A 22,039-nucleotide genomic window follows, 5' to 3' on the forward strand; every position below is an offset into this window, starting at 1 on the left:
AACTTTTTGTAGACACCCTCATGGCACCTGCTGACTTTTCATAATTGTTGCTTCATGTCTTCTGCAGGTTTAAACTTGATCGCATTCATCACCATTGTCTTCTCCTACACCAGCATGTTTTACTCCATCCATCGAACGGGGGCAAAGACAGCCGAGCGCAACGTTCTCTCCAGGGAGGTAGCCATCGCCAAGCGCTTCTTCTTCATCGTCTTTACGGATGCTTTGTGCTGGATCCCTATCTTCCTTCTGAAAGCTGTGTCACTGACCAAGGTGGAGATCCCAAGTAAGATCATTTGAGATCTTTTATTCTTCTATTATAGAGGGCAGGTGAAATTCTAGGGAGCTCAATTTAAACGTTAGAGAATAAGGCACAGTAACACATGGAGTCCAATGCAGAGTAAGAGAGGCAGAAGGTTCAACAGCAGAGAGGCACAAATGGGTGGGAGATACACGGAAAAGGAAAGAAGACAGGGATGGGACAGGATGTGGCGTAACGGCCTGAGGCACCAGGTTCGAGTCTTGGCAACATCCTGTGATTCTGGGCAAATCGATTAATCTCCCCATGCCTACAATTCAGTGCCTCGAGACCCTCATGGGTGATTTGCTGTGCTTTACACATCCTGGATTTATTGAAGTTACAGAACTGAGGTAACGAGATGGACGCATGAAGAGGCACAAAGATGAAAGGGTGGAGGGCACAGATGTGAAAGGGGATGTTAGGGAGGTAGCCACATTAAAAGGGAGATGCACTGAGGAAAGAGTGGGGAATGAGGCAGAAGAAAGGTAACAAATTAGAGGGATGGAAGAAAGAAGTACAGAGGTCAAAGAGGAAAAACATCAAGGTTATTGGGAGAGGCACAGAGGAAAGGGGAAGCAAGAGATCCATTGATGCAAGTGGGGGCATAGAAGCACAGCTGAAGGTGGGGAGTCTTCTGATGCTAGGGGACAGGGAGGAGGTTTTACATGAGGTTACTCGAGACTGCCAAAGAGGAAGAGATATTTACTTAATAATAAATGTGTTTATTTAGGTTTACCCACGTTTACTCCTCTAATGCCACCGTGCTCTTGCCTCTCTTTTGCACTTTGAAAATAGTTTGCAGGCTGTCCAATCATAGATAGCTCATAGCCTCCTAAAGGTAAAAACAAGTAAATAGAATTGCTGTTCATGTGATGAAAAAGAGTGGTGGGATGGCAATGCATGGCCAGTGAGTGTAGACCCTTTTGCACCTAGTGTTCCCATACCAGGTCTTTAGGAATCCTTCTGCATTAAGAGATCTCTCTGTATGCCCACTTGCAGCTTCCTTTAATTCCAAGATACCTGCATGCATCTGTAATCACTGTATGCATCTGTAAACAACTGCATGCGTCTGTAAATCACTGCATGCATCTGTAGTCACTGCATGCATCTACAAATCACTACATGCATCTGTAAATCACTGCATGTATCTGTAATCACTGCATGCATCAGTAATCACTGCATGCATCTGTAAATCACAGTGTGCATCTGTGAGTCACTGCATGCATCTTTAATAACTGCATGCATCTTTAACCACTGCGTGCAACTGTAAATCAGTGTGTGCATCAGTAATCACTGCATGCATCAGTAATCATTACATGCATCTGTAAATCACTGTGTGCATCTGTAAATTACTGCGTGCATCTGTAAAACACCGCATGCATCTGTTATCACTGCATGCATCTGTAATCAATGCACAATGCATGCATCTGTGAATAACTGTGTGCATCAGTAATCACTGTGTGCATCAGTAATCACTGCATGCATCTGTAATAATTTTGTGCGTCTGTAAATCACTGCGTGCATCTGTAAAACACTGCATGCATCTGTAATCACTGCAAGCATCTGCAATCAGTGCACAATGCATGCATCTGTAAGTAACTGTGTGCATCATTAATCACTGCATGCATCTGTAAATCACTGCAACTGTAAATCACTGCACGCATCTGTAAATCACTGCAACTGTAAATCACTGCACGCATCTTTAATCACTACGTGCATCTGTAAATCACTGCGTGCATCTGTAAATCACTGCATGCATCTGTGATCACTATGTGCATCTATAAATCACTGTGTGCGTCTGTAAAACACTGCATGCATCTGTAATCACTGCATGCATAAGTTATCAGTGTGCATCTGTAATCACTGCTTGCATCTGTAATCACTGCATGCATTTCCAATTACTATATGCATCTGTAATCACAGCATGCATCTTTTAATCACTACATGCATCTGTAATCACTGCATGCATCTGCAATCACTGCATGCATCTGTAATCACTGCATGCATCTGCAATCACTGCATGCATCTGCAATCACTGCATGCACCTGTTAATCACTACATGCATCTGTAATCACTGCATGCAACTGTAATTACAGCATGCATCTGTTAATCACTACATGCATCTGTAAATCACTGTGTGCATCTGTAAAACACTGCATGCATCTGTAATCACTACATGCATCTGTAATCACTGCATGCATCTGCAATCACTGCATGCCTATTGCTAGAATTAGACTAGTAAATAAGAGCAGAAACTTAGCTTCCTCTTTGTAGCATGGTGCCTGGTGTTAATGGAGTGCACGCAGCGTACACATGTCATTTGCGTGTCATCATCGTTTGACTAAGGGCTTGCAGAAGATGAGCAGATCCCACCAGTGGTGTACCTGCAGAGAGGATATAAGCTGCAAGTGAACTGGCATTTAGCCGCACTCAGCCAAAACTGGGTCCTGCATCTTAGATCAACACATCCACCTCCTTCACATCACCTTTCAGCCCAGAGAGAGACAATACTCCAAGCTACCTCTATATTTTACAGCCTCAAAACACTATCAGCAGCATTTTACAAAGTTGTGTGTATATTTGACGAGGGAGCAGGTGAACACTGTATTCATCTAATAAAGCAATGCTTGTGGATCCCATGCATCTGCTAAACTTCACCAATGATAGCCCACAGTCACTCTTCTAAACCATCCAAACTCTTGTTCATTGAAAGAGCATGTTTTTAGTAACACAGCACATTTCATTCTAAGGTAAAGTCCTCTAGTTGACCAAGAGTTGATGCATTAAGGTTAGTTTTGCTGACTAACCGAATATTGAACCCAGGATTGCTGGATAACCGCAAGGAAAATGTCTGAAAGTTTATTTTTGATGATTTCCCATGGACTTTGTGTGCATGTGCTTCTCTTTCTGAAAACCCAGCTGTGTCTTACTAGTCAGTGGCTCATCACTAATACGAATACATCTCCTATGCTGGTGCATCACTCTGTTCGTTGCCTCCTAGAAAGTGGTTGCAGAAGAAGCTGCTGTATCCATCTAGACTGCCAATGTTCTCTCTGCTGATGTGGAGTGTGGAGGGCCCAGGATAGGAACTGCTGCTGATGGTCTGGGGTAGTTTATGGTGATATAGATTTGGCCTCAAAACAGCATAATTCAGTTGTGTGCTTGTCACTTTCTTCCTTTTATTGTAACTGGCTTTGATTAGCGCTGTGTGCCCCATTTCTAGGCGCTGATGTGCCTTATCAACCAGGTAGCGCGCTGCACTGTGGGGGAGTGCTTGGTTGGAAGGGTATTATGATCACTAACAGGGGAGTGTGGGGAGAAGTGTCCTGCAGGAGTTACCAGAGTGATGCTTTCATCCTGTCCTATCACTTTCAGTGTGAAGGAGGAAAACTAGTGAAATACTGTGAGCATAGTTCACATTAATTGGCTGCTATATGTCTCTGCAGGTCCCTGTGGAGCTTTTCCTGTTTCTGTCTAGTCTTTTAACCCAAGTCTTGTGCTGGATACAGTAATTTAAGTCAACCATTCAATAAATCCTGTAGATTCTGAGGAGGAGATAAAGGACAGAGGTCTGCCTGGATGGTCTTTGTTCCAGTGCAAGTGGTTGATGCATCGAATAATCAATGATGCTCAGAGAGAGATGGGGCTGGGTTCCACAGGGGGCGGAACCTGCTAAAGTCACCCAAGGTGTAGCTGTTATGTGCCATATCTCCATGTGCATCTCCTCATATGTTAAGCGGTGTGGTCTACGTGGGTTGATGGTCGCTGCCTGAAAGAAAAGATGTGTCTTTTAGGTTCTTTATGGCAGGATTCCTGGTATGATTGTTCTGTTGCTGCAGAATCTGGGTTAGCAGCATGCTCCAGTTTCTGGTTGAAGGCAGTCAGGATCAAATACAGCATTTCAGTGCTAACTGATTACAGCCACCCGTGGACATGTTCAGCTGTGGTAGTTCTGTGATTTTTAGGAGAGCCCTTGTGCCGGTGTTCTGAAATGACCTCAAATGTTGCTCAGTTTAGAGATTCCAGGGTTCTACCCAGGTCTTTACTTCCTTCCTAAAATTGTGGCCCAGATTTAAGATGAGCCTTGCGCCACCCAGTGCCACATTAGCGTATTTTCTGGCGTTAGGTTGGCAAAAACCTCGCGCCAAATTTACAAAGTGATGCAATGCACATTGTGGCATTTTGTAAACCCTTCTGCTACATTATGCCTGTGCCAGGCATAATTTATGCAAAAGGGGGTGTTCTAGCGTTATTATGCAGCACATGGGGAAAGAGAAATATGCCTCTAAGGATTGTTTTTGTGTAGAAAGATGTTCCTTCCTGTCCAAAAACAATCCTGCCCATAATAAATGCACCCTTGTAGCATGTTGCATTTCTGATCTCTCCCCTTCTACACAGTGCAGCAAGTTTTCTTGCTGTGCTGCATGAAATATTAGTAAATCTGATCCTCAGGCCATGATTATGGCCTCGCTTCTGTCACTCTTGTACCATTGAACGTGGTGCAAGAGCAACACACACCTTAATTGAGATTTATGAAGCCATGCAGGGCCACCTTGCGTGGCCCTGCATGGCTTCGTAAATCTGGAGTGATGTAACGCAGCCCAAATCACTGTGCTGCATTACTCTGCGCCGGGGAGGCGTTTCCATGGGTGTTGCTTGGATGTTCCAACACAACATCCATAGATTTGTATGCATTCCCAGATTTACAAGAACTTGTAAACCTGGGAATGCGCCAAAAAGATATGCATGCCCAGGAGAGGAATAACAAGGAGAAATATCTTTATTTTTCCTAGTTTTCCCTTTTTCTGCATTCTGCAGCACACACAGAAAAATGAAAATGCCTCTAAGGATTGTTTTTGTGCAGGAAGGTGTCCCTTACTGCACAAAAACAATCCTGCATGCAATGCAGGCACCCTGGCATCATGGTGCAAGGGTGCCTGCGTTGGTGCTAGGCTGCCAAAAGGGTGCCAGCCCAGGGGGAAAGGACAGGAATGCACCATATTGGATAAATACGGCACATTCCTGCCGTTTGCCTGTGAGGCAGGGCAGCAAGTCACCTTGCTGCTCTGCCCTACGCCGCACAGCCCATTAATATGGACCTCAATATGTAGGAACTGTGAGACTTTCCCGTTGATGGCTCTGCGGACTTGTCAAAGTGCTTCAAAGGGTGAGCGCCTGCCTTTTGATAACTACTTACTGCTGTAGCGCAGGTGTTATGTGGTCCCCTCGTGGATGCACACTAACAATCTTGTTGCATTGTTTTGGCTGCTTTGTAGTGGCGGCTGCCACTGAACAGGTGTGGGGGGCGCGACGGGACAGGATGGGGGGAGTTAAAAAAAAAAATGCAACTAATTAAAAAAAAAACACTTACCTTCGAGGGGAGACTCATTCATCTCCCCTCCGTCCTCTTCCTGTTCCCAGGTGCATACAGGCTCCTAGCCAATCACGACGCTACTGTTGCCAGCATGACAGCAGCATCGTGATTGGTGTGAGCGGCCTACTTCGCTGCTCAGACTGGGAGTGGGAGCCTGGGCATGTTCTCCACTCGGCTGTCCAATACAGCCGGGTAGAGAACATGCAAAGTGTGCACGTCTGTCCGGCCGGCCCAACACGGCCGGCCAAGAAGACATGCGCACATTGTGGTGCATAGCCCTCCTCCAGCCCAGCCCCGCCCATCACTATAAGGAAAAATAAAATGATAATAATGTAGCGTACGAAAATTCAGCAGGGCGAGGCTCCTCTGTTTTAGCAGGGAAGTCGCCCCTGCTGCTTTGTAGTTGTCGATGCTATGTGCACGTCATTTGTATAATCTTCCCGAGACATTTCAAGTGTGAGAATGGCCTGTCGTTTCTTAAGGTACCCCAGGTGGTGGAAAAAGCATCGCATAGCCACATCGTGTAGAATGTTTTTATTGGGACTTCAGTGACATCTGGGATTAGGGAAGGTCGAGTCCAAGGAGACTCCTGCTCAATAGTTCTACTGTCCTGCCATAATTTGGGGGCACTTAAACAAGGCCTGTCAGTTTATTTATTTATTTTGCATTTTTGAGGGGGTGCCGGCATCACACTAGCACAAACCAGCGTGCCCAGGTCAGACCTCCAGAAACTGGTAGATGATAAGAACCTCTGCTCGAGACTGAGAGTAACCGAAGTCAATCTGCTCCATGACCACTGGGGGGCAGGTTTACGCCATAAACGAACGTTTACTTCATAGCTAGTATTGCTTTGTACGTTCAGTTACACAACTGACCACACGATGGCAGACCAGCTCCATATGACTGAAGAGTAATTCCTCAATGCTCTTACCTTCGTGCATAATTCGACTCAACTTTCAGCCATATTTTATGTTCATGATTTGGCACGATTTACTGAACGATTGTCACAACCTACAACAAGGTGCCCAGAGAGGCGGATACAAATGCTCCTTCACTGATCATCCTTACCGTGTTTGATCTACAGTAGAAGAAAGTGATTAGCTTTATTTGGAAGTGCTGAAGGGGATTACAGCGAGGTGGTGGACACATAAACGTCAGATGTTTCCCCTTTGGGTAACCTGTGGGTGCACGCTCCTGCAACGAAGAACTGAGCTCTGTAGCAGATGCACTGAAAGAAGCCCCGCCTCCCAGAAGCACGCCTGAATAAACGAACCTCATATAGTCTGTTCTCCAACCAGCATTTCTACTGAGATATTTTAAGTTACTGTATTAAACTTTCATGCACTGTCCATAAGCATTTTTATAAGGTTGAAAATGACAAAAAATGCATGAAAACTAGGTCACTGCAAACTCGTAATAGTATCTTTTCTGCATCTATTTTAATATGCATTTTGCAACCTGGGCTCCTCTTACAGACTGTTCTAAGTTACAAATTCAGTTTGCACCACCTTTGGCCAGCGTCTTCTCGAGTCTTCTTTGCAGTCTTAAGAGCACAGATTCACCTTTGGGACCTGCTCTCACTGCCAACCTCAAAGAATTTGCCCCTGGTTTTCACCCTCATTCTGTCAACTCATAGAACTAACTCACATGTTTTGTGTGTCATGTTCACGTTTTCCTCAAAAGTGGGGGGTCGCTGCCATTTGCGGAAAACTCCAAATATCAAGTCTATCATACATTCTATCTTTATCCATTGGACCACCTTGCCCGTGTTCTCTAAACTTCTCAAGACAGTAGTTGTGCAGTTTCTGCCTTGCAGGCAGTCTCGTTTCAAGCCAAAGATTGTTGCTCAGGTTTTTGGAAAATGTTCTACTGGTGGGTGACAGGCAGGAGGTCAGTGTTCCTCATGTCGTGTTGTACTTCCCGAAAGCAATGAGTTCTGTGGACCACCACATCTAATTAGGTAGGCTCAGTGCCTAATTTGTAAAACAATAAGTCCCAAATTTATACTTCTTCACGCAAAACTGCGCTAACACAGTTTTGCGTGAAAAAGTTTATCGCCGGCTAGCGCCATTCCAAGACGCCGGCCGGACATCTTACTTATGGAATTGCGCAATCCAGCGCAAAGGGTGGGCTAAAGTCATGGAAAATTACGTTAGCTGGGTGGGGGTGGCGGTATGGACAAAGGGGGTTTTGCACCAAAAAATGACGTTAGGCTGGTTAGAGTAAAAAAAGATGACTCTAACCAGCCTAGCGTCATTTCTTGACGCTAAACCTACCATACCACTTGACTCCTGTCTTAGAAAATCCCAATGGGATGGCCACTGCACCCAGTGCCATGTGGGGGGCCCGTGTCAGGGCTTCCAATGGCACTTTAAAAAAATAATAAAATACTCACCTCTACTTACCTATACTTACCTGGGATGGGGTCCCCCATTCTCAGCTGTCCCTATGGTGTGGGTGGGGGTGTCCCTGGGGCCTGGGGAGGGCACCTGTGGACTTATTCAATGGTGTTCCACCATGGAAATAGGCCCACAGGTCCCCTAACGCCTGCCCTGACCCAGGCGTTAAATAATGGTGCTAAGCAAGTTTAGTGCCATTATTTAGGCCCGCCTCCCTCCCGTACACCATTTTTGCACGATAGGATAAATAAGGCGCCTGGGCCTTAGAGCCATTTTTTGCCCGGGAATGCCTACCTTGCATCTCATTGATGAAAGGTAGTCTCCCGCTAGCAAAAAATGACTTTAACTCCAAAACTTTGGCGCTAGTCTTGTCTAGCACCAAAGTATAAATTTGGAGTTAGGTTTGAGCTGAATTAGAGTAAAAAAATGACACTAATTCAGCGCAAAGCAAAGTATAATTCTGGGCCTCAGTGCCAGGGCTCTTGTCAGGAAGCCCTTGCAGATTGCACCACCCATTGCCCCGCCATTGCTGACAGTGACAGCACCAACACAACTACTAGCCATTGCACTCCTACAAGTGTGACAATTCAAGGTATTCCAGGCCCCCAACACTATAAGAATGGCTTGGGTGGCAGGGATTAGTCATTTTTATTGTACATTGAATTACAAAACAACTGTTGTTGTGCTCACTTCAAAATTAAAGAGACAGCGCCACCATGTGGCTGATCAATATAAATGCCAGCGCTGACAGCTAAGTGCTGGTGCCGAGCACCAGAAAGCACTTGCTCAAATCAAGGACTAGGTAGGCTGTCTTTATACTGTGTTTGTATAGCCCAGCTATTCAATATTTTTTATTATAACGTAGTGTTTGTAGTCTTAGTTTTTGCAACACTTACATTTATATCTTTTGTCCCAGGGATAAACATCCATATCTGCTTTGTAAAATAATTTGAAATAAATATAGGGGCATATTTAAGAGCCCCTAGGGCCACAGGAGCGTCACTTTTCGTGACTCTCCAGTGGCGCAGTGCCCTGCACCGAATTTACAAGGTGGTATTAAGCCACCTTATAAATACAGCCGTCACATGCAGCACTTTGCGTGGAAGGGGTGTGCAATGGGTTTTGCGGTGGGTGTGCCACAGCAACACCCATTGCATTTTGACACTGCCCCAAATTTACGAGGTTTCATAAACCTGAGGCAGCGCCAAAATCTAATGCCATCCCAGGGTTGGCGTTAGCATGGTGCAGCAAGGAGAAATGCTTTCATAGAAAGAGCAAATCGCCTTTTAAGATTGTTTTTGTGCAGGAAGGTGTTCGCTGTTAAATCTGGCCCATAGTCTTTAGTCAGGTGGAAAGCTCTGATGGGTCGCTGTCAGAGGTATAGCAGGCCTAGGATGCATTCACTTCGATCTGGGATCCATTTGCTAGCCCCTGGCATCACAAAGTTGCCATGCCGGCTTTCTTCGGCCTTGGGAGGATTTCTCTCCTCTAGCAGGGTTGAAAGCTCTGACAGGTCCCAGTCCGAGCTCCAGCAGGCCTGCGGTGTGTTCCCAGGCCTGAGCAATTTATGCCACCTTGTTGTTTCATACAGTGTCCAGGTTGGGGTTCTTTAGGCCAGGAGAGGGCTCCCAGCTCCACCAGGGTTGAAACCTCTGACCAAAGCCCAATCAAAGTTGGTGAGGTCCTTCTTACTTGCTCTGGACAGGGACCCTAGGCCTGGGCTCTATTTTCAGGCCTCGGGTGGCCATTTAACCCATTGCAGCCTTCCAGATGCCTGAAAGGGACTCAAGGGAACCTCTTGGGCAAAAAACTTTTACGGGACACCAAAAAGAGCTCCCACTGGCCCAGGAGCCCAGTTCACAAGATGCAAGCTCCAGCCACCTGCATAGGGTGTTCCTCTGTGCCTAGCCTGCCTCCTCAGACTGTCTCATCCATCTCCCAGAGGGTTGCACTGTATAACCAGTTGTCCACAATTCAAAGGTAGGTCTTGGGAAATGAATGTTACATTTAGGTGGCTGATCTGCTCTGGAAGTCCAGATGAGGTCTCATTTGAAGCTTCTATCCTATTCAGCATTCTAGGGCACAAGCTACATTTGATAACATCCCCTTCTTCTGCTTGGGTGCACGCAAGAAATCTTAAATACCTTGCTCCAGATTAATGGGGAAAAGTGCTCATGGCTTGTAGTTTATCTGGCTGTTCTCTCCGTCCATGTGAGGACCCCAGTATTGGGCTTCTATGAGCCTGCTTTTCCTGAGTGCAGTAAGGATGTGAAGCCTGCCATTTTATGGTCTGCCCAGCACCAGACTCTGACGTATTGGGCTTGCTTGATCCATTTAGGGATGGAATGCTTGGCCGCCCCTGGCCGGGGTTTCAAATAATAACTTCCCACCCAGCCATGGGCTGTCCATCTCAAGTGTGTGTCTCTGGAGCACACCCTTGGGGATCTCCCCACCTAGCAGGGTGAAGGCTGACCATCCTGACAGTTACCATCCCCAGTGGTCCAAACAGAGTGAACAAGGTTGGTCAGCGCTAGTCCCTGATACTGCTTTAGAAACATGTTTTGTAGTTCAGGTATTTCCTTGCATCCATTAAAAGGATTTGTATTTCATCTCTAGAAGTCTCAGAAATTCTATCACCAATAGAGTGAGAAATACAGAGACTGTCACAAGGTGTATCACACATCATATAAGGAACAGTGAGTTGGGACTTAAGTGATGAAATACAAAACAATAGACCATATTTAAGAAAAAGTGGCGCATCAGAGCTGATGCGCCACTTATTCTGTGCCCCCTACCGGCACCTAACGACACCATGGTTGCGCCGTATTTATAATACGGCGTACCACGGCGATCATTAGCACAATAACTCAAAATGTTTTAGACTATTGTGCCACTTTTCCACACTAGCTTCAAAAATGTTGACACTAGTGTAGCAAAGTGCAAGGAAGCCCATAGGTTTCTATAGGAGCATCATTTTAACGGCTGCTCCAGGCCCCCCTTTCATACATTATCCCTGGCGCAGGCATAATGTGGCACAAGGGTTTACAAAGTGGCGCAACGCATGCATCGCGCCACTTTGTAAATATGGCACGGGGAAAAGGCCACCTTAGCGCCGCCTAAGTGTCAAAAAAATAATGCTAAGGTGGCACTCGGGGCTCTTAAATATACCCAATGAATCTCTTGTTTTAGATCACAGTGCAGGTTGAGCCGAGCATGAGGGCAGGCAGAGAGAAGATATCCAGTGTCTCTATTTCTCCCTCTTCTCTCATTCCCCTTTATGAATCTACTGCTCACCACCATACGATGCTTGCATGTTTGTCAGTGCTTCTGGGAAGCAAGAAATTTAGCATCACTCCTTTTGGATCTATACTGACAGGTTAGTGCACACCTGACAGCCCAGGACCTCACACCACACTATTGCTCTCCTTCACAGCATAAGCGAGACATTTAGGCCCATATTTATACTTTATGATGCAAAACTGTCCAAATCATGTTTTACGTCAAAAAGTATAGCGCCGGCTTGCATCATTCCAGAGCGCAAGCCGGGCGCCAAATTTATGGAATTCCGCAAGATGGCGCAAAGAGTTGGCTAGCGTCTTGGAAAATTACGTTAGCCGGGTGGGGGTGGCAGTATGGGGAAAGAGGGTTTTGCCCCAAAAAATGATGCTAGGCTGGTTAGAGGCAAAAAAATGCCTTTAAACAGGCTAGCGTCATTTCAGGACGCAAAACTATCCATATCACATGACTCCTGTCTTATAAAAGAGAGGAGTCATGCCCACCCCCCAATTGCCAGCACAGGGGACAAGGATCCATGTATGGGAGCCCATTTCAGGGCCCCAATAGGGCTTAAAAAAATATTTTAAAATACTTAGCTCTACTTACATTACTTACCTGGTATGGGGTCCCCCCCATCCTCTGGTGTCCCTCTGGTGTGGGTGGGGGTGTTCCTGGGGCTTGGGGTGGGCACCTGGAGTTCTTTCCAAGGTGTTTGACCATAGAAATGGATCCACACATGGGTCCCGTAACGCCTGCCCTGACCCAGGCATTAAGCAGGCTTAGCACCATTATTTAGGACTGCCTCCCCTCCCCCATGCACACTTTTTGCACGGGAGGATACAGGAGGATAAATAAGGCGCTAGGGGTTTGAGTCATTTTTTGGACGGGAGCGACTACCTTGCATCTCATTGACGCAAGGTAGGTTCACGCATCCAAAAACGTGACTAACTCCAATATTTTGACGCTAGACAGATCTAGCGTCAAAATATAAATATAGAGTTAAGCTTGCGCTGAATTAGCGTAAAAAAATGACCTAATTCAGCGCAAAGAAAGTAGAAGTATGGCCCTTACTGTTCCATCTTTTTTATTCCCATAGCCCACTTGCAACTCTTGGGACACCAAAATCTTTGGGTTCCAGGGGAAGTATGGTTGCTAGACTGAAAGTTAAAGGAACTGATTGAAGGAGAGTACCTGGAGCCTAGCCTAAAACTTAATTTGACTGTACATGAGAAACCTCTCGTGACCTGGACTTGGAAGGACTGATACACTGTTAGCTCTTTCATGAGTGGGGTGCATTGCCAATCTCTCTATTGCTACTTTGACGACATCACTTTCGCTTGTTTGGCTAATGCTCTTTGCCTTTACATCAATGAGCTGATCTCACTGGTTGTAATTAAGACTGCAGCACTTGCAGAGCAGTACTTGGCCTCTCAGTTGAATTGTATAAAGAATGCAACACGCACTAGCCCTGCACCTCCTCCCCATGTGTGAGGTCAAATCACAGGTACCTCCATCCTCAGTGAAGAAGCCATGCTACTTAGCACTACTTAAGCACACAAGCCCTCTGCATAATGTCAATCTTAGAGGCTATTATCACTGATAAAACATGATTTGCTAGAATTCTTGTGAAAAGGCATTTGCTGCTGCCTGGCTCTGTATTACTTGACCAGTTAAACTTCAAGTTGGGATATTGGACATTCTACAATCTGCACAGAGTGGCTTTAACCAGCTGCATCCTAAACTGCGTTCGCCTCACTGGATTGGGGTTTCCTTCTGGTTATACTAGAGAGAATGGGTCTGGAGTGTGAGTTTGCTATCTAGGTAAGGCTTGTGTACTCCGGCCAGGTTGCGCGTCAATATTAGTGTGGTCATTTCTTTGCTGCTGCCCTTATCCTTGGGGAGCAGGCAGGGGTGTCTTGTCCCCAGTGTTATTTGCAATCACTTACAAAATGCTGGCATGCATGCTCCATTAGCACCACTCCACTAGGGGGTCAGCATTCAGTCTTTAAAGCTATTATTATCAATGTATGCAGAGCACATTTTAATGACCACCTTCGCCCCCGTCATTCACTTTGGTGGGTTATCAGGAGCTATAAATAACTGCGGAAAGTTGATATTATTCCCTTTGACTCTTAGGCCCATATTTATATTTATTGACGCAAACCTGCGTTAGCGCAGGTTTGTGTCAAAATGTATAGTGCCAGTTAACGCCATTCCTGGACGCCAGCTGGGTTTCATATTTAAGCTATGACGTTAGCCGGCGCTAAGGTCCGGTTAGAGTCAAACATTTTGGCGCTAACCAGGTAGGGGAGGCGTAGGGAAAACTGGAGGTTGTGCGGGAAAGAATGGCACTAGTCAGGTTAGAATTTAAAAAAATGACTCTAACCTGACCTGCGTCATTTATTTGACGCACAACCCCCAAGGACATGACTCCTGTCTTAATAAAGAAAGGAGTCATGTCCCCCAGCCCAATGGCCATGCCCAGGGGACACACGTCCCCTGGGCATGGCCATTGGGCCCAGTGCCATATAGGGGGGCCCAAGTTAGCCCCCCCCCCCATTGCACTTTAGAAATTGTTTTTAAAAACTTACCTGGACTTACGTGGGATGGGCCCCCCCCCATCCTTAGGTGTCCTCCAGGTGTGGGTGCGGGTGGGGGGGTGTCCCTGGGGGCAGAGAAGGGCACCTGTGGGCTGTTTCCATGGTCTCTGACCATGGAAATGAGCCCACAGTTCCCCTAACGCCTGCCCTGACCCAAGTGTTATATAAACAGGCTTAGCGCCAATATTAAAGACCCTCCTCCTCCCGTGCGTGATTTGTGCATGGGAGGATAAATAAGGCAGAAGGGCCTTTGAGTAATTTTTTGCCCGGGAACGTCTACTTTGCATCTCATTGACACAAGGTAGGTTTTCACAGTAAAAAAATGGCGCTAACTCCATAACTTTGGCGCTAGACGGGTCTAGTGCCAAAGTATAAATATGGAGTTAGGTTTGCGTTGAATTATCGTTAAAAAAAAAGACGCTAAATCAATGCAGAGTATAACTATGGGCCTTAGAGCCTGTTTTAGATTTCAGCAGATGGGTTACTCTGGGACTGATTTAGAGTGTAGCAGAAGGGTTCGTCCGTCACAAGCGTGACGGATATCCCATTTGCCATATTACGATCTCTGTAGGCTATGATGGGATCATAATACGGCAGACGGGATAGCCCTCACGTCTGTGACCGGGTAACCCAAGTGCCGAAATCTAAAGCTGGCCCTTAGTTCAAAGAAGTATAACACAGACATTCCTCAGCAGTGTCAGGATGATCAGTGAAATACCTCGGAGTCCTGATAACATTGTGATGCAACCTGAGTTATCAGGGACAACTACGGGTCAGCTTATGTTAAAATTGCAGACACGTCGAGCGATGGGTACATCTCCACTGTCTCTCGAGAGCCTGGTGTCTCTGATGAAAATGGTTGTGGTCCCAGAGTTTTATGTCTGTTCCATAATATTCCACACCCAATAGGGTTCCATGTGTCTACTAAGCTTAGAAGCAGCAGCGGCTCCTCCGTTATGGCAGAGGCGCGTCACCCACCTGCCAACAGAGACAAACCAAAAATACAATGATAATAGCAGGCTTATTATCATTTTATTTTTCGTTTGGAGCTGAGTTTTGGGGACTGGGCCACAGTAAGAATGGGGGAGGTGTGGTGGGCACTGCTGTCAGAGCGCATGTTGGAGACGGCCGGCCAAACCGACATGCGCATTAACATCTATCCACCCCAGGTGCATTGCTGGGTGGAGAACAGCAGTCACGGGCTCCCAGTCCCCCTGGGAGGGCAAAACTAGCCAGCTCCGTCCAATCCCAATGCTGTTCTCATGGGTATTACTTGCATGAGAGCAACGTCTGGGTTGGCTGTAGGGGTGTCTGGGAGCCTCAGCCTATGCACACACATGACACGCAGCAGGTACGTTTTTTATTGTTTTGTTTTACTATTGCACCCCACTGCCTTTCCCTGACACCAATCACTACTTAGAAACCTAAATTATCAAACTGGGCTGGGAAACAGCCCCATATCAAATGGGAAACTCTCCCTTATAAACGGGATAAATCCCCAGCACCTAAATTTGAACTGTGTAATTTCTGAAGCAAGTTATGGTCACCTTACTGCAAGGATGTCTGTTCCACAATGTCTTTTTGATACAGAGCGTTTATCCTTTTATCCTTTTAACTTTTGGTTCAATATGGGAGGCCCCTTGGCCAGTCTGCAAGTACACCTCTGAGTGGTACATAAGCATATGACCTTCGGATGGCCTTCAAATTGGTTCTGTCTGCTGCGAGTTGACACCACCTCATCCACCTTAATGACCACCAGTAATTGATGAATGTGCACATAACATGCGCATAACATGTTGTAATGATTTTTATAACTAGGGATAGGTAACAAATGGTGCAAAAACTCAAAAAAGCAAAATGGTCTTTCTGCATTGGTTTATTTCCAAGAGAAAACACACTTTTCTCCTGAAACAATAAATTGAAGAGGTCAAATTCCATTTAGTTAACATCTATTTTCTACTTTTGTATTTAAAGATTTAGGGGGAATAGAAACCTACTGATAGTGTCACAAAATAAAACTGTTTATAGAACTCTATTACAGGGACTGTTGAATCTCATAGTACAGAGCGTGTTGGATGGTTAATGAATACAGGCATCCGAGGATTTTATTCTGATTCCAGCGTTTGCACCATTCTGGAACTGAAGATCACAATTTTGTGAACCGAGGAATGAGACGAAGTTGATGTTTCATGGAGTAAAGATGAGGTAGAAGGAGTGAGGAAAGTAGAGTGAGGGGCTCCAGAAGGAAGCAGGATTATGAAGAATAAGAACTCCCTGAGGGTGGAGTCAGAGTTGGTAGGGTGGGACTTCTGTGAAGAAAGCCTAGAGAGAAAGTGATTGTAAAAGGCTGCTAGTGCTCTGAAGCTGCCCCAAGGTGCTATATCATCTGTGGGATAACCTACAGATGGCCATAACTTACATATTAAGATAAGTAGTCTTGTTGGGTGGAGATGTGGGTTTTTATGTGCACCTCCAGTCTAAGGAGCATATTAATTAATTAATCACGCAATGCAGCAAGACAACTTGCAAGTCACGCAATGCAGCAAGACAACTTGCAAGTCACGCAATGCAGCAAGACAACTTGCAAGTCACGCAATGCAGCAAGACAACTTGCTGCGCTATGTATTAGGTTATGGCGCAAGGGTGCCTGCATTACGGCCAGGATTGCTTTTGTAGAAGAGACACCATGCAGCACAAAAACAATCCTCTAAGGGTTTCTAAGTGTGCTACAGAATTCAGCATGCATAGAAAATGGAAAAAATAAATATATTTATCCTCGGTACGCCTCATCCGGGAAGATGTGGCATTTTGACGCATTCCCAGGTTTACTATTCTTAGTAAACCTGGGAATATGCCAAAATCTATGGGTGGATGCTTGGGAATACCCGCTCTCCATCCATGGAATCCCTTCCCAGGGCAAAGTAAATCAAGGCAGAGACTTTTTGTACTTTACGTTACTACAGATTTACTAAGCCACACAGAGCCATGGAGGGTGGCTTTGCGTAGTTTAGTAAACCTCACTGAAGCCCTTGCGTTACCTTGTGTGTTGCATTGGCTTTGTAAATCTGGACCAGAGTTTGTAACAGGTCATGCCTGTTCACTACATATCAAGAATCAAGGTTACAACTCATGCCTGTTGCCAATGCAGGCACGCTTGCGCCATGTCACGAGGGTGCGTGCTTTATGGCCAGGATTGGTCTTCTGTAGGAAGAGACACTTTCGTGCACAAAAACAATCCTGCATTACACCCAGAGGCTTTTCCCTCTTTCTATGCGTGCTGTAGAATTCAGCATGCGTAGAAAGGGGAAAGAATAAATATATTTCTCCTTGTTACGCCTCATCCGGGAAGGTATAGCATTTTGATGCATTCCCAGGTTTACGGGTTTTAGTAATTCTAGGAAAATGCCAAAATCTGTGGGTGGATGCATGGGAATACCCAGGTTCCATCCATGGAACCCATTCCCAGGGCAGAGTAACTGAAGAAAGTGACCTGGGCTGCATTATGTTACTCCAAATTTACAAGGTGGCTTAGTAAACCTCACTGAAGCTCTTGCACTGTCTTGTGTGATGCAATAGCGACACAGTGGCAATGCAAACGCTTCATAAATCTGGGACAGAGTTTGTAACAGGTCATGTATGTTGACTAGATATCACAAAGCGAGGTTATAACTCATGCTTTCTTCTTGTTGCAGTTACCATCACTTCTTGGGTGGTCATTTTCATTCTTCCCATCAACAGTGCCCTGAACCCCATCCTCTACACGGTGACCACGGCGTCCTTCCAGGAGAGGCTCAAGCAGTGCTTGAAGATGAAACAGCAGCAGCTGCAGGAAAGCTTCACTCTAGTGTCCACACAGATCACAAACACAGCCTAACTGGGCCCTCGCCTCCCGCCACTCAACACCGAGCCACCACCTTGCACAAACAGTTGCCTGGGCTCTGTCTGCAAAGCTGGGCCTCTGTGGTTGGACAACTTACCAAACATGACATTGTTATTTCTGGTATTTTCTCATTTAGCCCAGGCAGGCGTGGGAGAGAAGGGTGGTGGCACCAGTGAGTGCCAAGACCTGGGTCAAGCCGCACAGCTTGAGATGAGGCAAGGGACATTGCTGAAAAACAAGTGCACAGCCGACCAGAATCCATCTTGGAACCGCAATGGGGAGTTAAAGTGCTGGGCATACGTCATGGTGAACATCCTGGACTCGCACTGTTGCGACGCTGAATCACTTAAACTGAAAAGAGAACTGTGGGGAAGAGGAGGATGGGTGCTGCATGCAAAAGAGATCTTTATAGAAGAGATTTAGTAAATGTTTAAAGAGATCAGCGACAAGGATCCTCACGAAGACCTGCAAAAAAGCGTCTCTCCTTCCTCTAGAAACCCACTTCTGTGCTCCAAACTTACAGTTGAATCACATGCGCATAGACTGAGTTCTGTGCATTATTGTCCTGTGCAGAAATGTGTTTGTTACAATGTGGTGGAGGTTGTTAGTAAATTGAGGAGAGTCAAGAACACAGTTGTATGTGCAGTTAGCAACATGTAACAGGGATTTGGCAGTGCACAGATGACTGCAGTGTCAGGATGGGGTAGCATTTGGGGTATTAGGCAATAAGGTCAGAGTACTGCAAAACTCAAAATCATCTGCAAAGAGGTTAAGTCTATGCACCACCAGCAGCAGGTCCTTCCACATGGAGGGGCAGACCCACAGCGGTGGGCAGTAGGATCAGCTTGCACACTAATGCGCAAGGGTAGACAAACCTGGAGAGAGGAACGGGCATGGACAGTGACAGGTAATATCAGACCGATGTGCAGGTGCAATGAGGGCAGGTCCAGTGACACTTCAGGACAGTTTGGTGGGAGTGAGGACAATGAACATGTTAAGAGTGCAAAGAGAAAAGGCACATTCGCTCACTGGTTACGAGGCACAGTTGGGTAAATAATCAATGTATGAGTGGAAAATCATGCACGTCAACCAGTCTTTGAGTGTGGATGAATGAGTGGGTGTATGATTGTAAGGGGATGTGCACAGGATACTAAGAAACAGTGAGAGGTCAGGTTCAAATGCAAGAAAATATGATTTTAAGCTCGGTTGAGATCCTGTTTAACTAATGGAGGCCCAAATTTACTAGGGCACCAGCACAAAATAGCACATGGTATTTACTTACCATCACAGAGTGCATTTTAAGCAAACAAAAGTGCAATTTTCTTCATGTAAAAAAACATTTTGTGCTGCTTTGTGTTACTTTGCATCATCAAAGGGGCGTCACTCCGGTGTTAAACTCATAGGTTCTGACAGAAAGTCCAATCTACTAAGATAGCCAAACCAGACTTTGCATCAAAAAATGTCTCCTTCAATTAGGTGCTAAGAAGGAGAAATGGTTTAATTTCTCAAAAAAATAAATCTACACATTGTGTGCATGCTTAAGTGCACATTTTAAATCCAGTGCATGGGATCCTATGTTTGTTGAGATGTAGGAGTTTGTACTGCAAGGGTGTGTCTCCAGTACAAACCATGTGCTAGACAGTGCGACAGTGACCTCTGTGATGCAGGGCATCAAGCAAGCCAGCTTTGTAGAGCATCAGCATAGGGGATAGCATCAGCAGCACTTAATAAGTTATGACTCTACTTTACTGGGTTAGCTGTACCAAGAATGGTGTCATAGTTAGATACAATGAAATGTGTCAGGAGCTGTTACACCCCAGAAATAGATGCTGTTTTCGGCAAGGTAAAGGTAGAGATAGAGGTTAGGCTCAATTATCCTAAAGGAACAAGTTTAAATGTAGTGCACGGCCAGGTTTAAATCCAGTGAGCCGTCAAGTGTATCTACACTGTCAGATCAGGGTTGGCTGCATTTAGAGGTCCGGTTCAAATGTAATGAAAAGGTGCTTTAGATACAAAAAGAAGTGAGGACATACATTTGTGGAATGAAATATGATGTTTGAGTCACCAAGTTTACCTGTAGTCACAGGCCGGGTTTACTTGCTATGATGGTGCAAGGCTAAGAGCTCAAGTTTACTTCAAGTGAAGAGTCAGATGGAACTGCAGTGAGAGACATATTAAGTTCAGTAATAAGTCATTTTAATTACATTGTGAAATCAGGATTAGCTGCAGCATTATGCTAGGCTTTACTGCAAGGGAACATTACATTTAACTGCAGTTAGATGTCTATTTTATAGCATGTCTAGCTGCCTACTTTAGTTGCAATGAGTGAGCAGCATTAACTGCAGTAAGTCTTGTTTGTGAGAGATCAGGTTTAACTGTAGTGAGATGTCAGGTTTATATCATAATAGTTTTTCATTTTGCTCCAATGGGATCTCGGGATCAAATTGCAGTGAGTTTTTAAGATCAGGTTTAAATGCAGTGAGGTGTCCTGTTTATATGCTGATAGTTTTTAGTTCAGGGTTTACTGCACTGAGGCGTCACGTTTAACTGTAGTGAGATATCCGGTTAATACCTGGTTTAACTGAAGCCAGTGTTCAGCTTAAACTGCACTGAGAACTTGGTGTGGATGTTAAAAACATATGGTTCCCATTTAGAGTTAGCCACAGAAGGAGCTCAGTTTTACCTGCTGAGAGAGGTTATTTGCAGCGATGGTCATTGGCTAACTGCAGTAAAGTTTCAGGCTTCTTGGTAGTGAGATATTAGAATTAACTGGAGTAGGAGGTTTGGCCTACCTGTGATGAGGAGCCAGATGTAATTTGAAAATTACATCTAATTTATCAGCACAAGAGGCCAGTTTTAGCAGCAAGAATAGACTGTGTAAATGTAGCTACTGATCATGTTTAGCAACACAGACATCTTGAGTTAAACTCCAATTTGAATGTGGATCTAATGACAGGCTGGTTTACTTGCGGCATTAGCTCAGGACTACCTGCAACAATGGGCGTGTTTAAACTCCAGAGAGGTCTTAGGTTTAACATCAGTGGTATAATATTTATGATCATAATATTATCTCACATTTAGTTGCAGTGATATATCAGGCTTATCTGTTGTGATATGTACTCACGGTGAAGGCTCCAGTTCAACTGCAGTGAGAGTAGGGTATTTCTACTGCCCTCATCTCCTTCTGTGGGTGGTTTAGCTGCAGCAAGAGGTTGAGATAAAAGGTCTTAAAGAGATTGCCGTTAGACCATGATCTTGAGTCCAGCCACAATCAAAGGATGATTTACTAGGACTTCAGTGGAAGGCAAGAGAAGGATATGCAAAACCACAAAGACCATCTTCAGTTGCAATCTTTCAGTACATTTCTTAAGTGAGCTGCAGAGGATGTCTGCAATGAAGAGGTCACTTTGCTGCAGCTATTCCAAACCACAGGTGTATTTTGTGGCTTAACTAGCCTCAGACACCTACTCCTGCAGGCACTGCACATTTACAGACTTACACGAATTGTCCAGATTGATGAATGTTGGAACAATATGCTGTGGTAAAACTTGGGTCAAAATCCAGCCTGTGGCTCTTTGTTAGATCACAAGACTTGGTTTAAGGAGATTTATGCAGCTGCTTTCCCCAAAACATATTCCCGCAACAGGTGTGGAAGGTTTGATCCTTCAACAAGTAGTGGAGCATTTGAAGTGTAACATTGAGTGCCGAGGGGAGATACTGTAACTGCGTTGAATGCAGTAAGCCCTCTGCCACACTGTTTTGACTTTTTGGTCTAGCCGAGGATTTTAGCACTTTCAGCCTAAGTCGTATCTCCTTTGAGTTGCTGATGTAACTTCAGTTTTTGGATGTCTTGAGCCAATGGCCTAACTGCGTTGATTTTAGAGCAGCAATCTACACTATCTTCCAAAGCACTGTCTCTCTCATTCGGGATAGCCTCTGGAAAAAGAAACACTGTTGTGGCATTAAGTCTTGGGGAGAGCTGTTGCAGTCTACAATGTGTTTTATGGCCGAAACTTTAGATTAACAGGCCTCCCTCTCACTCAGTAAGTTTTTAGGTTTACATGAACATGTGTTTTTGGGATAAAGTCTAGGGTCTTTTGAAAGCTTTTGACACACGGCTACTCAAGCAAGAAGGCAACAGCTTCATAAAGGAATTAAGAATTTAGAAAAGATATTTGAAGAATCAAGACACCAAGAAAGGCTTAGAATTCA

At 45.3% G+C, this 22,039-nt stretch overlaps 1 protein-coding gene across 1 annotated transcript in view; it reads left to right on the forward strand.

Annotated features, from left to right (window-relative positions):
* Nucleotides 1–18,451, forward strand: part of LOC138261292 (relaxin receptor 1-like) — a 682,359-nt gene extending 663,908 nt beyond the window's left edge. Inside the window, exons 16-17 of the mRNA XM_069210109.1 lie at nucleotides 68–283; nucleotides 17,640–18,451. Of these exons, the coding sequence (XP_069066210.1) occupies nucleotides 68–283; nucleotides 17,640–17,821 (398 nt within the window). The 3' untranslated portion in view covers nucleotides 17,822–18,451. The remainder of the gene's footprint in view (nucleotides 1–67; nucleotides 284–17,639) is intronic.
* The last annotated feature ends 3,588 nt before the right edge of the window (nucleotides 18,452–22,039 follow it).

This window comes from Pleurodeles waltl, chromosome 2_1, assembly GCF_031143425.1.
Source record: "Pleurodeles waltl isolate 20211129_DDA chromosome 2_1, aPleWal1.hap1.20221129, whole genome shotgun sequence".
Taxonomy (NCBI): Eukaryota; Metazoa; Chordata; class Amphibia; order Caudata; family Salamandridae; genus Pleurodeles; species Pleurodeles waltl.